Source organism: Hydra viridissima, unplaced genomic scaffold, assembly GCF_058129835.1.
Source record: "Hydra viridissima isolate aposymbiotic clone 2 unplaced genomic scaffold, HvirCarnegie_v1 scaffold_10, whole genome shotgun sequence".
NCBI classification, from domain to species: Eukaryota; Metazoa; Cnidaria; class Hydrozoa; order Anthoathecata; family Hydridae; genus Hydra; species Hydra viridissima.
The window spans coordinates 5281484-5297647 of NW_028324309.1; the positions used below are offsets into that span (position 1 = coordinate 5281484).

At 28.5% G+C, this 16164-nt stretch overlaps 1 protein-coding gene and 1 long non-coding RNA gene across 3 annotated transcripts; one reads left to right on the forward strand and one right to left on the reverse strand.

Moving 5' to 3' along the window:
- Nucleotides 1-146: 146 nt before the first annotated feature.
- LOC149882772 (uncharacterized) lies at nt 147-7377 on the reverse strand. The gene is made up of 3 exons (XR_016444637.1): nt 7332-7377; nt 1076-1151; nt 147-677 (listed from the first exon to the last, which is right to left on the reverse strand). It is a non-coding gene; the product is annotated as an uncharacterized LOC149882772 (long non-coding RNA).
- A 1106-nt stretch (nt 7378-8483) lies between these two features.
- LOC149882773 (uncharacterized) lies at nt 8484-14959 on the forward strand. Of its 2 annotated transcripts, XM_090101107.1 has the most exons (7): nt 8484-8609; nt 9453-9518; nt 9593-9646; nt 9776-9873; nt 9967-10119; nt 14133-14189; nt 14321-14959. In XM_090101107.1, exons 2-7 carry the CDS (start codon nt 9503-9505, stop codon nt 14459-14461), a joined length of 519 nt encoding a protein of 172 aa, XP_089957233.1. In that variant the 5' UTR covers nt 8484-8609; nt 9453-9502; the 3' UTR covers nt 14462-14959. The 2 variants fall into 2 exon arrangements, with proteins under 2 accessions (XP_089957233.1, XP_089957234.1); XM_090101108.1 differs by lacking the exon at nt 14133-14189.
- Nucleotides 14960-16164: the final 1205 nt, after the last annotated feature.

Below are 16164 nucleotides of genomic sequence, written 5' to 3' on the forward strand. Positions count from 1 at the left end.
TTCTATTCAAAATGAATATGGTAGTTTAATTAAATTTGTTTAATTTATATAATTAAGAAAAAATGTTTTTAGAAAAAATAATTTAGAATTAATATTTAAACTAAAAATTAAATTAAAAAAAAACGAATAAGACGTTTTTTCGGCGTTCCATCTATAACGTTTTTCCGTATTTCCAAACTGAACCAATTTTGTACGTCCGATCGGGACGTCTTTTTTACGTTTCTCAAAGGATGTCTTTAAGACGTTCCACGCAGGACGTCTTTCTGTATTTCCAAACCAAACAAAATAAAGACGTCCCGACGGGACGACTTTAAGACGTCTTAAAGTCGTCCGTGTGCCCACTGGGTTGCAGAGGACTTCTTGTCATCAGAGTATTTACCAAGCTCATGTACTTTGTTAATTAGTCTCTTTATGCGAATAACTAAGCTGCTGATTGCAATCGTGGAAATACTTGCTTTGTGCTACAGTGCTTTAATTTCATTAGCTATGACTGTTGCTCTTTCAGTAACACTTTTGCAATTGTTATTTTTAATAAATAGTCATATGCTTTGAAGACATCAGCAGAAGTTGGCAGTTAATTTGTTTGGAATGGTCTAGGGTTGTCCAAGCATACCATGTTCAGTTTCACTTCGTGTTTTAACAGTAGCCATTTTTATTTTCAATTTTAAATAATTAAACTAAAACAAAAAAACAAACAATGCAATTTAAACGTAATATATACAAGTACATATCTTACAATGAAGTGCAGGATCATGTTAATCGGAAGTCAACAAACAACACTAACAGCTTTTTGTCTTATATTTCGTTGGGTGCTCTGAACTTTTGCAAAGTTCTGTATACTATTAATATAATATTATTAACATGAATCATCCAAAAAATCTAAATCCAAATGCTTTTATCCTGCAATTATACAACTGTTGTAAAATAACATCATTTTGACCTAACAGTAAAATTTAAGTTTAAAGTTGGCAAAACTAAATCAAATTTTTACTACATTTCTTTTACATATCATTAATAGAGACAATGAAATGCAAGTTTATTTCCATGTGTCATAAAAAAAAAAAATTCGACCCACCCTAATATAGCTTTTGTTTTGGATTTTGAAATCGACATTGCATTGTTTTATCGGACAACCATATAACACAGGAGAGCTAAAAGTCGAAATAATATAGATAGAATGGTTGAAAAGTAGTAATTAGGTTGTTGTTTTTTTTTTGTTGTTTTTTTTAACCGTAAATTTAACCAAAGCTAAATGGTTTGACATATTGTTGAAAATAGCTTGTTCATGTTTGCGCCATTTCAAAGTTTTTAACCACTAAATAGTGGTTATATTATAATATAGTGGTAATATTATAATATGACCATGCTAATGGTTAAAATTGGCTGAGCACTCCCGCATTTTTTAATTACTTTTAATCGTGGACCTATAAGAGATGGACGTGCAACCTATTGTTTTTTTTGCGAACCATGCTCGTTGCGCATTGTTATAAATCTTTTGTTTTAAACAATAGAAATTAAATTATATTAAAGTCTGTCGGATTCGACGAAAATTTTTGGTCTCGTTTAACCAGTCGCATCAACTTCTTTTTAGTAATTCAAGATAATAGCAATAGAATCAGGGGCCAATGCTATAAACAATTCGAAGTTTTTTTCGAGAAAAAAAATCTTTCGTAAAAACGCAATTTTTTAAGTAAAAAAATGCGTAAACTCGAAGAATTTTTCGGTGATTGTATTTTTTTCAGCCATTGATATAGAGCATAAAACGTATACGTCACTAAAATTCATGTACTTTTTTTATCCGTCATTGATAGCAATTTTTATTTTAGTTTTTTTTAGTAGGCCTACTTAATAAACTTTATTAGTTATTAAGTAGGCTGTGCTGTCTATTCTATTTTTATAAATATTTTTACATTCTAGTACTTGGTGTTTAAAAAAACTGTGTAAAATTAAAGTAGGAACATGGCACAGTGGGCCAGTAGGTGGACAAAATGGGAAAAATTTTAGTTGTCTAATCTTGAAAACTTATTTAATTTTAGTATCTATATATATTAGGAGAAATTTATTGATAACTTATTTATATTAAATCCCTTAGTTACCAGGACTCTAAGCATTTGAAAATTGAAATTAAAAAAAAAAAAAAAATTTAAATAAGTAATTAACGGTGATATCAACGTTGTGTTATATTTCAATTACATCTACGTTTTTGAAACAAAAAATTAGTACATGTTATTATAGAGTATTTAGAGATAAGAAAAACCAAATGTGTGAAATAAATTTGTCATAGCATGTTATCTCATGAGATACTGAGCTCAGTTATACTTTGAAAATCACAGATTAAAAAAAAAAATTCCTTAAGAAATTTGTTTTTTGCCGCACTATAATTAATAATTACCACAATTTGCCATGTATTATCTTATATTTATTTGATCTATATGATGCTTCAATTGAGTTTTAATTGATTGCTCGTCCCCTTAAATCCCCGTTCAGATTTTATATGTTTTAACTTGGTTGCTATGGTACTAAATTTTGCATGGCAACAACTCATTTTTACATTAACGTTGTTTTAACAGTATTTTACATGCGCTAAGTACACAATATTGGGGGTATGTATTAAAATGAGATTCACAATTCTTATGAGCTTATTTTTTTTGGTTAGTAAGGATACCTTACTTTGCATAGCATAGCAACAACATATTTTCGGTAGTTGTTAGTAATTTAATTACTAACACTAACAGTAATTTAATTACTTTTAATTTTAATTACTAACACTTGTAGTAACTTAATTAATAACAAGTATTAGTAGTCCGGACGGCATATATATTATAACATTAAACTTTTAAATACAAAATACTTGTTACAATAATAATTTAGATATGGTTTTATTAAACTTAGACATTCATAATTTTCTCCAAAAAAACAATCTTAGTATTTCAAAACAATATATTTCTGAAGATATATTAAAATTTATTCAGCCAAAATTTTCTGATTTTAAAGACGTTGATTTTAGACATGCTGTTCAACGATTTGTTTACTTGTATAAAAAAAAGTCGAAATCTGCAAACTATACTGTCAAAAATTTTGAAAAGAAGTTTGTAAGCTGGCTTAATGAATATTTAATTGTCAGAAAAAAAGACAATGAACCAACTGCAAGTAGACGTGGTCGAAAACCAGTTGCATTTGATAATAGTTCTAATAAAATTAAAAAACGGCGTGTATCTTGTTTAAGTGAATCTCATTCATCCAATGAATTATTTTTTGCTGCTAATAAAAAATTTAAAGATGAATCTATTATTATTGCTGCCAAGAACGTTTTAAATATTTCAAATACAGATAAAGCAACTAAATATTCAGCAGACGAAGCACTGGCTTTAATAATTGATGCAAGTCTGACAAAAGCTTCCTATCAATTGGTTAGAAGCGGAGCCTTGGAGAAAGAATATAACATTTCCCCTGCTTACAATGATGTCAGAGATGCAAAATTGAAATGTTATCCTGCAAACATAACAGTGGAGGACTATTCAGCTTCAGTTCCTTTAAAAGATTTAATAATTCATACTTTGATAAGAATCTGTGCAGTTCGGGAACCTGTGCTAAGGCACTTGATATTGAACGACAAAGCAATAAAAACAATGACACTAACGTGTAAGGCTGGTTTTGATGGTGCTACTGGCTAAAGTATTTATAAACAAGTTTTATCAGAACCCGACATTAACAGAGATTTAAAGCGTGAAGAATCATTATTTATTACTTGTGTAGTACCATTAGATTTGACTGGATTTAACAACAGCAACGAAAAGGTGCCTATTTGGAAAAATCAAAAGTCGTCCTCCACAGGCAATTGTAGACCCATAAGATTTGCATACAAAATGGAATCCAAGGAATCTGTGATTGAAGAAGATCAGTACATTAAAAGTGAGATAGAAAGCTTGGGAATGATTTTATTTGAGGTTTGTAGATCTTCTATTGAAGTAATTTGTATTATTGAACATACAATGATTGATGGGAAGGTTCAAACGATATTATTGTTTTATAATTTTTTGATGCAATTTAAAGTTGACAATGTTTTCTTGCACTATTTTTGCTTTTAATATTCCTAAAACATTATTTACCTAAATACTCAATTGTTATTCAATATAGGTGGGTCAAAAATCCGATAAAATATTCAAATATCAATTTACCACTTTGTAACTAAGGAGAGTATCCGGAAACTAAGCAATATAAGTATCCATAGCAACTAAATTTAAAAAATTATCACTTTTGTAAGAAGTGTGATTTCATATTGGTACTCATGACAAATTTAGTGAATATAGCACTTATAAAATATCTGCAGATAACAAAAATAGGTTGTTGCTAAGCAAAATAAAGGTATCCATAGCAACGAAATAAAAAAATATTACCTTCATAAAAAGCGCAGACATCATATTAGTACTCATACTAATTTTAGTGAATATAGCTCTAATATTAAATTAGTTACGAATTTTGTCCAGTAAAAGTGAATTCTGGCCCACTGTGCATGGATTTAATTTTTTCGGATAAAGACTTAGATTTCGAAGTTGCAGAAAATGAGCTTCGCCACCGATTGCCTCGAGAGGTTGGTGTTTAAAACATTACTTAAAATCACTAGATTTTGATGTTTCTTTAATGATTTTTTATCAAACAAAATCAGAAATCATACTAAATAGGTGCAGAAATTATATTTTTGTTTTGTTTTTCAATTTCATTTTAGTTTAATGGCCGCTTTTTTAACGAAGATGTTTCTGACAATGGTTTTCGAAAGCAGTATCGAGTCCCAAGAGCTTTATTAGATTTTTAGAAACTAGGCTTAAAGATGATTTGTACTAAGCGAAATAAAAGCATTTCAGTACGTTGCCAGATAATGGTATTTCTTCATTTTATTGGCACAAATGTTTTTTTTCATGTTCTCAGAGACTGTCATGGAATCTCTACCAACACATTTTATCGTATTATACACAGTGTAGGAGAAGCTATTTTCAATGTTAGAGTATTAAGTTAATAAAACTATTGAAAGTATATATATATATATATATATATATATATATATATATATATATATATATATATATATAAAATTGATATATACTATACATTACATCATTTTATCATTGTTAATTTTACATATTGTAATATATCTCTGCTGTTGCTACTGTTTTTGAATATAATGATTAAATTGCCATTATTATTACCCCTGTTATATATCATTAGCACTATTAGTTGTTTACTTTACATTAGTTTTATAACTATTTGTGTGTAAACTTGAATGTAAAATCTTTATTTAGAAATATATGATTAATTGATTACATACTTGTATTATGTTAATATATTCTACATATTATATACTTATACTATAACATTTGTAAATATATATATACATATATATATACATATATATATATATATATATATATATATATATATATATATATATATATATATATATATATATATATATATATGTATATATATATATATATATATAAATATATATACATACATGTAGTTATACATATTTTTATTTGAATAGTTTGCTAATTAAAACATACTAAGCTTCCCAAGAAGAACCTCTTTGTTTTCTCTGATTTTATTGCTAGTAACATTTTAAGTTGTTTAGACAGCATTTCATTTTGTTGTGTATTTGTGTATTATATGGCATATTTGTCGACTATTTATACTTTTCTTTAGTCAAACATTATGAAAAATTGTTTAACCAAAATAACTATCGAAAACCAATAAGCATGGAATGTTAAATTCACGCATGCTTTGTTAACGAAACACAACAAGGAACTAAATAATCGATTAAATGCATATTTTAAGTAATTAGTTTATTATGGAGTTACTAAAATCCTTTTCAGTTTATCAACATAAAAATACAAACAAAGAATTAACATAAAAACACAAACAGCGTAAAAAAACAAACAACACAAAAAAATATCAACATAAAAACACAAACAAAGAATGTTCAATGATTTTGAAGTGCAAATGTTGTTCCAAGAATGGCCGCTAAAAATCACGAAGAAAATATCTAAAATTGAGATAAAAAATTAATCAGAAGTTTTTTTTCGAAAAAACGCATTTTTTATCTCAAAAGGCGATTCCCTGGTTCGTTTATAGCATTGGATTTAATAGCGAAGTTTTTATCTTAAAAACGGAATTTTTTGAATGTTTATAGCAATGGACTTTTTTTTCTTCGTTTTTTACGGTAAAAACTTCGTGTTTTAAGGAAAGAACTTCGTTTTTTATGTTTATAGCATTGGCCCCAGATTTTAAGCTTAATTTTAAGTAGCTAGATATTATTAATTTTTTAAGAAATAACGCTGATGATAATATAGAAATTGAGATCATTTACTTGACTACTTTAGAGCATGTATAACTAGAGATAATAAATAAAACAAATTATCAACAAGTTTTGTAGCTACCTAGAGCATATTGGTTTCATGTCTAACTACTCCATATACTATATTGCTGTAGACTTCCAGTTTATGAATATTATAGAATTTTCTGTTTTTATGTTTAACAACAGAAATATATACAGTTAAGGATAAATAACTTATACATAAAATGAATGTAAATAAAGAAAAAAATAATTTGTCAGCTTTAAAGAATTTAGCAAAGCCAATTTATGGCAAACCGCAAGAATAACTAAGTATTTAATTTTAACATAACATGATTTACCAGCTAAATATAAATTAATTTTTATTTGATAAAAACAAACGGGTTATTATGTGCCTTTTATGACAAATGAAATAATATATGAAATATGAAAAACGAAAACATGAAATATCTGGTCGCATTTTGCAAGATAATTATAAATTTGAATAACTCTTTAAAAGGTTTGGCTTTATCAAATGAATTATAAAAAATCCCATTAGATAATACACCTTTAAAAAAATAATGCATAGTGGAATATATACTATGGAGCTTATAGAATAGTCGAGGCAAAATATAGCGACATATCAGAAAAAATACTCAAAAAATACACAAAATTAAGCCTGGTGAATGAGGCACCAAGGAGTTGAATGAAACCAGACCTTGACAAAAAATTTTATTTAAGCTTTCTTATATTTCGCTATACTTTTTTTAGTCATTTTAAAATTATCCTTACAGGTCTATTTTATCATTGACGGAACTTTGTTTACACGAAAAAAGGTTTCAAATTTACAAATGTTTCTTTGAAAAATGATGAAAATCTGTTCGTGCTGACAACTAATTTCCTTTACCTTGGTGTAATTTGATTAGTAATTTGTCAACGCGTGAAGTAGTTACTTTATCCTGAACAGTGTTATTAAACAAATGCTATAAAAGTTTAAACTTACACCACGTAATGAGAGTTTCTATTTTAAAACTGTGGGCAGCCATTATAGTAGTTTTTTTTTGTTGACGGGTGAAAATTTAGAGTTTGTCGGAAACTCGCATGGCTCGCTGATTTCTGCGGCCTCTTTCGTAATTTTTATAAATTGGTTGTACTTTAGACCTCACAACATTTTAGTGTCGTTTTTATTGTTATTTTATTTTTAGTGTCGTTTTTATTGTTATTCTTAAAAAAAATAATAAACAATGAAGAAAGGAGATATTGATAAAAATACGAAAGTATAGATACAGAAAGGTCTTGAAAACCTCGAAATAGTTAGGTGCAAATTGCTAGTCTACGTGCAAATTGCTAGTCTAATTGCTAGGAAAGATACTGGAAGCAGAAATGAGTCGAGGTGACTATAACACTATGAATATTTTTGTAGTTTTAATAAAAAAAATTGATAAAACAAAATATTGCAAAATAGTTGATTTATATTTTGTGAAGAAGCAAAATAAAGGTTGGGCTGAGAGTGGGATTGGAATATTTACATGCACTTCAGGTCTGACAACTCTTATGAAACAGATTAGTAATCGGGCAATATTGAGCACCAGTCGAGAGGGTTTCAAACAGAGATAACTAGTGTTCAGTCAAATTAATCAAGCGACTAAATTGATTTCCAAAAAGATGTATTAATTAACTCTCATTTAAAAAAACTCTTTATTTCAAAGCATTTCTTTTTTTTTTCTTTCTTCTGTAATAAAGAATTGTAGGATCGTCACCAATAGATTATTTTTCCAGAATATTTCCAAAGACAAGAGCCGTGTAGCACTGATTATATAATAAAGTTTTAATTCCATAAATTTATTTAAGCGATAAAAAAAAAAAAAGAAAAAATGTTTGTGATGATATTCTCTTTTTAAGAGAAAAATTTGTCTAAATTTGTGAATAACTTTCTTGAAAGCTTTTTAAGCTAAACAATAAAAATAACACATAAATAGATTGTCAAGAGATTTTCATTTTTCGGTAAAAAGGTTCTTTTGACGGATGGCATAAGCATAAAAGTCTACAAAAAAAAAAATTTTTACACACGAAACAACCGATAAGTTTTAGTTGAAATCGGATATTTCGAAACTAAAACTGAATTATGAACACTTTCTGTTTCGTCCTAAATTGGTTTTTTTTTTTCAAAAAAAAAAGGCAATTCTTTAAATAAAATGGGCGAATTTTTTTTAAAGTTTGCTTAGAAATGATCGCCCGAATCAGATTGCATGCTTAAATTTTGCTACGAACTATCACGAAGGTATATAGGGAAGATTAATTTTTTTTTTTTTTCGTCTGATTTTTTCATAAGGAATATGCTAGGAGAGTTGTAGTTATTTTTTATTTTAATTCATTTTTAAGCAACCAAAAAAAAAGACGTTGAAACATTTGTGAAATACACCACCACAAGTGGTAAATTTTATAGCGTTGATCTCTGCAACTCTTTTTAAGATATGGATTGCTTTTCTCTCTATTACTTGTTGTTTTTTAGTACTAGATCTTCTTCAACCCATATTAGGTTTGTCCAGAAATAAAAATTATTACTGTTCATTTCTCCAGAAACTTTAACTTGTTCCACTTCATGTAAAAGAAAAAATTCGCCAAAAAAAGTGTGCAAAAAATTTTTTTAAAATATAACATTTCTTTTTTCTAAACTGGTCAAATAAAACAGTAAAACTTTTTTTTTACTAAACTGGTCAAATAAATGAAAATCCACCGTTTGTCTACTTTTTTGCTAAGATGCTAATTTAGATTTGGAAGAACCTCCAGCTGTAGTTTTAAAGAATTTTAATTTTAGAACTTTAGCCGCAGTTTTGAAAAAACGCTACAGGGTTTTTTCAAAACTACGGCTAGAAATCCCTAAATGTAAGGGCAATGTCCAAATTTTGTCTTTTACACTTAGTAGTAAAAAAGCATGAATAAAATCAGTTATATCACATTTTTTACATGGTTTTTCTTTTTATCTAGAAGGGCAAATTTAGATCTATGGAGAAACTTATTATTCTCAATATAGCTGTAGACCGTTTTAGTCCAATTCCAATTCTTATAAATGTAGATTGCTTACAAACTTTTGTAATGAATTGTTTATTTTATTTTGTTTTAGTAGCTAAAAGTATAACATTTATGAAAATTTTCGTTTGAGAGACGGTAAAAATGCAAAATATAAACGGTAATTTCTAAATTATTTTAAACCACGTTGTTTTTTGTAGCACAGTTATTGATGAGTTACATATCAATATTTAGGCCCTGCTGTCTCGGAACCGAATTTACCTCCTTATGAAGAAATAAATCCTATTGGTAGGTTTTAGTATCATAGTTGAAATGTTTGTTTTATTAATGTCTCGCAATCTTTGCTTGATTAAATATAGTTTTTTCAGTATACAACTTTTTTAAATATCTTCAAAAACTCTAATATTCTTCTTTTAGGTTTCCCCCCTCCTGATTATATAGAATCCCAATTAGCTTATTCTCAATTAGTTCAGTATCCTCCGGCATACATCAATCCTCAGTGTAACCAAACTCAGGTAATGACATTCACTAATACGCATGCATGCTCTTTATTGGAATTAACAATAAATATTGTAGAATACTTAGCAAATATTCTGCATTTATTTTAGACAAACCAAGTAGTTAATGTGAACAATTCCACAGTCTCTAATGAAACAACATGTCTTCTTCAGCGTCCACCAAGTCACATATGTCTTGCACTATTTTCCTGCCTATTTTGCTTCTGGCCACTTGGTTGTTATGCCCTTTGCAATGCTTGTGAAGTAAGTTTAACAAATAGTATATTATTTGTGCGTTATTTGTTTTTTAAATAGGTTAAACGAAGTATGCAATGTTTATACATTTTAATAACTCCGTGGTCCTATTATTCTTGTTTGAAGAAGTCTCACTTTTCTGCACCAAATCTTATTAAATCAATTAATATTAAGCATGAGTTGGAAGCTTTAAATTGCCTATTTAACAAGAACTTTTAATGAAAGTTAAAAAGCCAAGCTAAGTAACAATACGCAAGTTCTTTTATTTTCGTTCAATAAATATCCAGGTTAACACAAAACTAATGTTTTTATGATTCTTAAATAAATCTATCTTATCTCAGAGATAATAACTATCTCCGAGTTAATAAAGTATTTCGGAGATTATAACTAACTCGGAGTTAATAAAGCGAAAGCAGTTACTTTTGTGATTTTTTGTTTTTATCTTTAAGTGACAGAGTATTTTATTCATCTTGCCACCTTGAATAACGTCAAAAATGTTAAGTGTTCAACCAAAAATTTTTAAAACACTAAAAGTTAAATGGTGTTATTAACGAGAATTTGAGTATTAAAAAAAACCGATTGCTACATGCTGAAAATATGAAGTTTTCCGATAGATTTAGTTGCTTGTTTACATTCAAAGTGTTTTTATTTAAAGACAGTTTGCTATTTACTTCTGCCCTTCAAGAGATAATGTTCGTGTGGAAAAAGATTGCAACGTGAAAGAAGATAGTCAAGTGGAAGAAAGGTAATTGAAACAACAGCTAAAAAAAGGATCGTTTTAGTGATGAAAAATTTTACTTTCAGAACTTACTTTTCAGTACACTTTTAAACAACAGAACTTTTTGTAGTTAAAAAAAATCTCGTGAAATCTCTTTTCTGTAAAATACCAACGTATTTCTTGAATTCTTATCAACTTCTGTTCTGTAAAGCGTTTGTTTTATTTTAATTGTGATTTTAGTTACAATATATTGTGAGGGTGGCGTTTTTAATAATTAAATAATTCAAAGGTTGTTATTTGTTTGAAGTATGTAGCTGTAGTAAGGTTTAGAATTAAGGGAGTACGGAATCTTTGGTTATCTGGAAGGTAACTGTGGAGGCTGGGATCGAGGTTGATGGCGTGGCAACTGTTTGTTTAGGAATGGTTAAGGTATAATTATTTTTACCGTCCTCAGTATATTCCACTATAAAATAAGCGTTTTATTAGTGTGTAAAGGTAAGCACTCTGGCCAAAAACTTCTGTTTATTCTTCTTAGATTAATGTTTCTTCTGGCTTCTGTTTAATATCTTGTTTCTTTTTCTCTTTTATTCACCCATAAAACATCTTGTTTACCCAAATATTTTTCAACCACAAAAAATCTCTTTCGCAAAAATTCCTGTTAGAGAATTTCTTAAAACTCTGCTTTGCTTCTCTTTAAAACTCCGTCTTCTCCTCTCTTCTCTCCTTCAATCAGTCTCCTTGACTTTGTAAAATCTCTATTTTTTTGAGCTTTTATAGTTTTTGGCTGTTTTCCGTTGCTATAATATTCATCATTTATTTATATGGCAGGTTGATTATGTTTATGTTTTCTTTTCTTAGTTGTTGTTTTTAACTTAATTCTTTTGACTTTTTCTGATCGTCGTTTTTTTCTTTCTTCTGCCACCTCACAACAACATGTACGCGTGTACAACATATACGCGTCGAAAATCGACTTATTTGGTAATGTTATCTCAGTAAAACGAGGCTTCAGTAATGTTAGAACATGAAACACATTAGCATCACCTTGTTTAATTTATTGTATGTATTTGTATTATCAATGTCATTAACCTCCCTAAGACTTTTTAAAATATTTCACTCTCCGTGTAGATTGTAAAAGAAAAATCCTCCTCCTCGCCACCTCCCTAAATTCAAGACTTACCGATTCCCTCTTCCCATTGTTTAAGTGTATGTACATGTACTCCTTCTCCCATTAATTGTATTTCTCTTGCTTGTCTAGATTTTAGAGGAAATAACGCCCCCCACCCACCCCTTTGCATTAGCCATATAACTTTTATTATTTAACTTAGGTAATAGGAAAAAGAATGATAAATGCGCTTCTTTAAAGCTACTCGAAAATCTCGAATCCTCATTTCTTATTGGGTAAAGTTTATCTTCCTTCAAAGACATACTACTTTATGATTAGATTGCTTCTCTCCCACAATAGTTTAGGAAGGTGTTCAACACATACAGATTCACTTAGAATTACATAACTTACAGCTCACCATTAAATTAGATGAAATACTAAAAACTAAAAAAGCAGACCATTGCGGTTAAAAGAGTCAGCAGCCAAAGTCACTTGGTAGATTAAAATTCAAAGTAGACCTCGATAGGTAACTAATAGCAACATGAAGAGCACCCATTAAAAACTTTAATTTTAAGATTATCATTAAATTTAATACCATCAAATTAAAGGTTGTAACTTAAGAGATCAAGTTAAATCGACTTTTTTAAGAAATTATTTCTTACTATTAGACAAAAGGTAAACCAAAAAAACCATGATACCGCAAGTAGTCAATTTGAATATAGGTAATAAGCATGATAGCATAAATAAATAAATATAAATAAAGCAAAAGGTATTGAAAGTATAAATGGGCTACACGTTTCAACATGTCTTCTGCCTTTTTATTTGAGTTTTAAGCCTTTTCAGCCCTTGGGAACGTCATATCAAATGACATACTGCTTATTGCTTTAAAAAGACGATAAAAACAAATAATAGGAGAAAAGGGGGAGCACTGGTTCAGATTAAGCATTGATAAGTTGCTCACTCTGAACCAATATTCAGCCATTTTAAATCAATTTTAACTTATGAATGCAGATACCAAGTGTTGTTTATAATCACTTCTTCCACAGAAAATATTTTCAGGCTTGAAGCACTTGTTATCTGAAAATTAACCATTTGTTTATTTTGCCGCTATGTTGATTTTTTTTACTTTGAACTTGTGCATGGTCGCTACTTTTTTGAGTGTTTTTTTTTGTTTTTTTTTAATTTTTTTAAGTTGTTTAAGCTTATGTTAAAACCTAAAACTTAAAACAAAAAATGAAAAAAATGAAAAATTTTTTTGTATATACTTTTCGTTTTTTTTTTTGAAGCACTCATTCGTAATCTGTGGTTTCACTTTGAAATTGGTGAGCGTTGGGACGAACATTTTAATATCTGTTCTGTAGATTACATATATACTTGGTACAGGTGATATGGTAAAATATATTTTTTAAACATGGTTCTTACTCTAAATGTCGGAATGCATATTCAGCCTTTCTGGTGCCCCAGTGGTGACATTCGGAGGAATTCCCCCTGTAAATAAAAAAACGTCGACCTTGCAATCAAATCATTTATAGCCATTTTACTTTTAATGATTCCAGGAGCAATTTAGCATGTATACTTTGAAAATGAAAATAGAAACTTGTTTCACAAGTTCAAAAACATTTTCCTTTGTAAATTAAAAACATTGAAAAATCACCAGACTTGAAGAGAATCTAGAGCAAATGCTAATCTAATGAGTTCGGCAGCAGTACTGTTGTAGTTACAGTTTTCAGAGTGATCAGGCGTTAGAGATGAAATGAAGGAAAAATAAAAGCTAGCTTCTTGTTTGGATAAAGTTGTCTCATCAGGAGGAAAGAGGCACTGATGCTAGTACTTGTCTATTGCATCATTTTCTGTTTGAATAATGAGTTCGGTCAGGAGAAAAGAAATCTGTTTAAATGTTTTTTTAAACTTCTAAAATGCAACTACTTCCCAAACGAAACATTGCAAAAAAAAATTGTGACTCTTTAATTTGGATATTGCTTCAATCCATACCAATTAGTATTGAGATATTTCTTTTCTATTCAAAGTGGGCTTCATAGATTGATTTTTAATTTCTTCTTCATTTACAATTGGTTATTTACTGAACTTTTAACATTTTCTTTCTAAAATCATAAAATGATTTTAGAAATATTGCTCAATGTATAGCTATACAATTTATGAATGCATATATTTGCTAATTTGTTTGAATTGCTTTAACTTTAGTACCAAGGAACAAAGGAAGGACAACTTTTGAAGACTTTTTATACTTTTAGATTACTTGTGAGTGCAACAATAAGAAATATATTTGACTTTTAGCTTACTTGTGGGTGCAATAATAAAAAAGATATTTGACTTACTATTCAGAACGATTCATTAAATGTTTAAGAGCATCTTTATGTTGATTTTTTTAGGTAGATAATGCGTTTATGGAAGGAGATTACAACCGATCACTAATCGCTTCTGTTAAAGCCAAGACATATGCAATATTTGCTATTAGATTGGGAATCATTCTACTTTCTCTTACAGCCGTACTTATCAAAGCTTTCCAGTAGTTGAAAAAGTTTAATGTGAGAAATAAAAACATAATATGCCAATGATAAAATAGTTCAAATTTTAACATGTAGTTTGGATGGTTATAAAATATTGAGTAAGAGATGAGCACGAGATGAGCACGAAAAAAATAACATGATTATTAACAACATATAATTTTAAAACTAATCCCAACACTACAAAATGAAGGTTATAGAAATTGAACAAAGGAAAGAGTATTCCAGAAGAAGATTTCAGAACATTTGCTACCGTTTTATCATTGTATTGAATACAATCATCTAGTATTGTATACATCTTTACCTCAGACAGTGTCACAGTAAATACTATCTAAAACTCTTATCTTAACCTTGAACTCATATGTGTTCTGTTGTTTTCCAATGTTACTTTTCATCAAGTATTAGCTATTTTTTGGTTTTATCTTTCTCAAAACCAATATTATGAATGGTTGTTGTCAAAAAAGTTACTTAATGGAAATAAATTGTTTGCTGGTCAAACAGAAACTTTAAATTACTACAAAGAAACAAGCATGTTGCTCAAAATATCTAAATATCAGCTCTCATAGCTCTTGGTTACTATCAACAAATGAAATAAACTGGAAAAGCATTTAAAAGCTTGAAAAGAAAAATGCTTTAAAGAATAAATGGCATTAAAGTTACTTTAATATTTAGGTCATGCATTCATACAGACATGCGCACATACAAACATACAGACATGCGCACATTACATACATACATACATACATACATACATACATACATACATACATACATACATACATACATACATACATACATACATACATACATACATACATACATACATACATACATACATACATACATACATACATACATACAAACATTACATACATACAAACATTACATACATACATTACATACATTACATACATTACATACATACATTACATACATACATTACATACATACATTACATACATACATTACATACATACATTACATACATACATTACATACATACATTACATACATACATTACATACATACATTACATACATACATTACATACATACATTACATACATACATTACATACATACATTACATACATTCATTACATACATACATTACATACATACATTACATACATACATTACATACATACATTACATACATACATTACATACATACATTACATACATACATTACATACATACATTACATACATACATTACATACATACATTACATACATACATTACATACATACATTACATACATACATTACATACATACATTACATACATACATTACATACATACATTACATACATACATTACATACATACATTACATACATACATTACATACATACATTACATACATACATTACATACATACATTACATACATACATTACATACATACATTACATACATACATTACATACATACATTACATACATACATTACATACATACATTACATACATACATTACATACATACATTACATACATACATTACATACATACATTACATACATGGTCTTTGGCCTATTTTTCTCATTTTCAAACAAAGCTGGCTCTGAACCACGAAGCCAACCCTATAGCCATAATTTGCAATAAATAAAAGCAAGCTACGTAAAATTTGAGCACCTCTTAACACTTTCGCTCCCAACTACGAGTAAACTCGTAGTTATACTAACTCATTTCAAATAATATTTGTGCATGA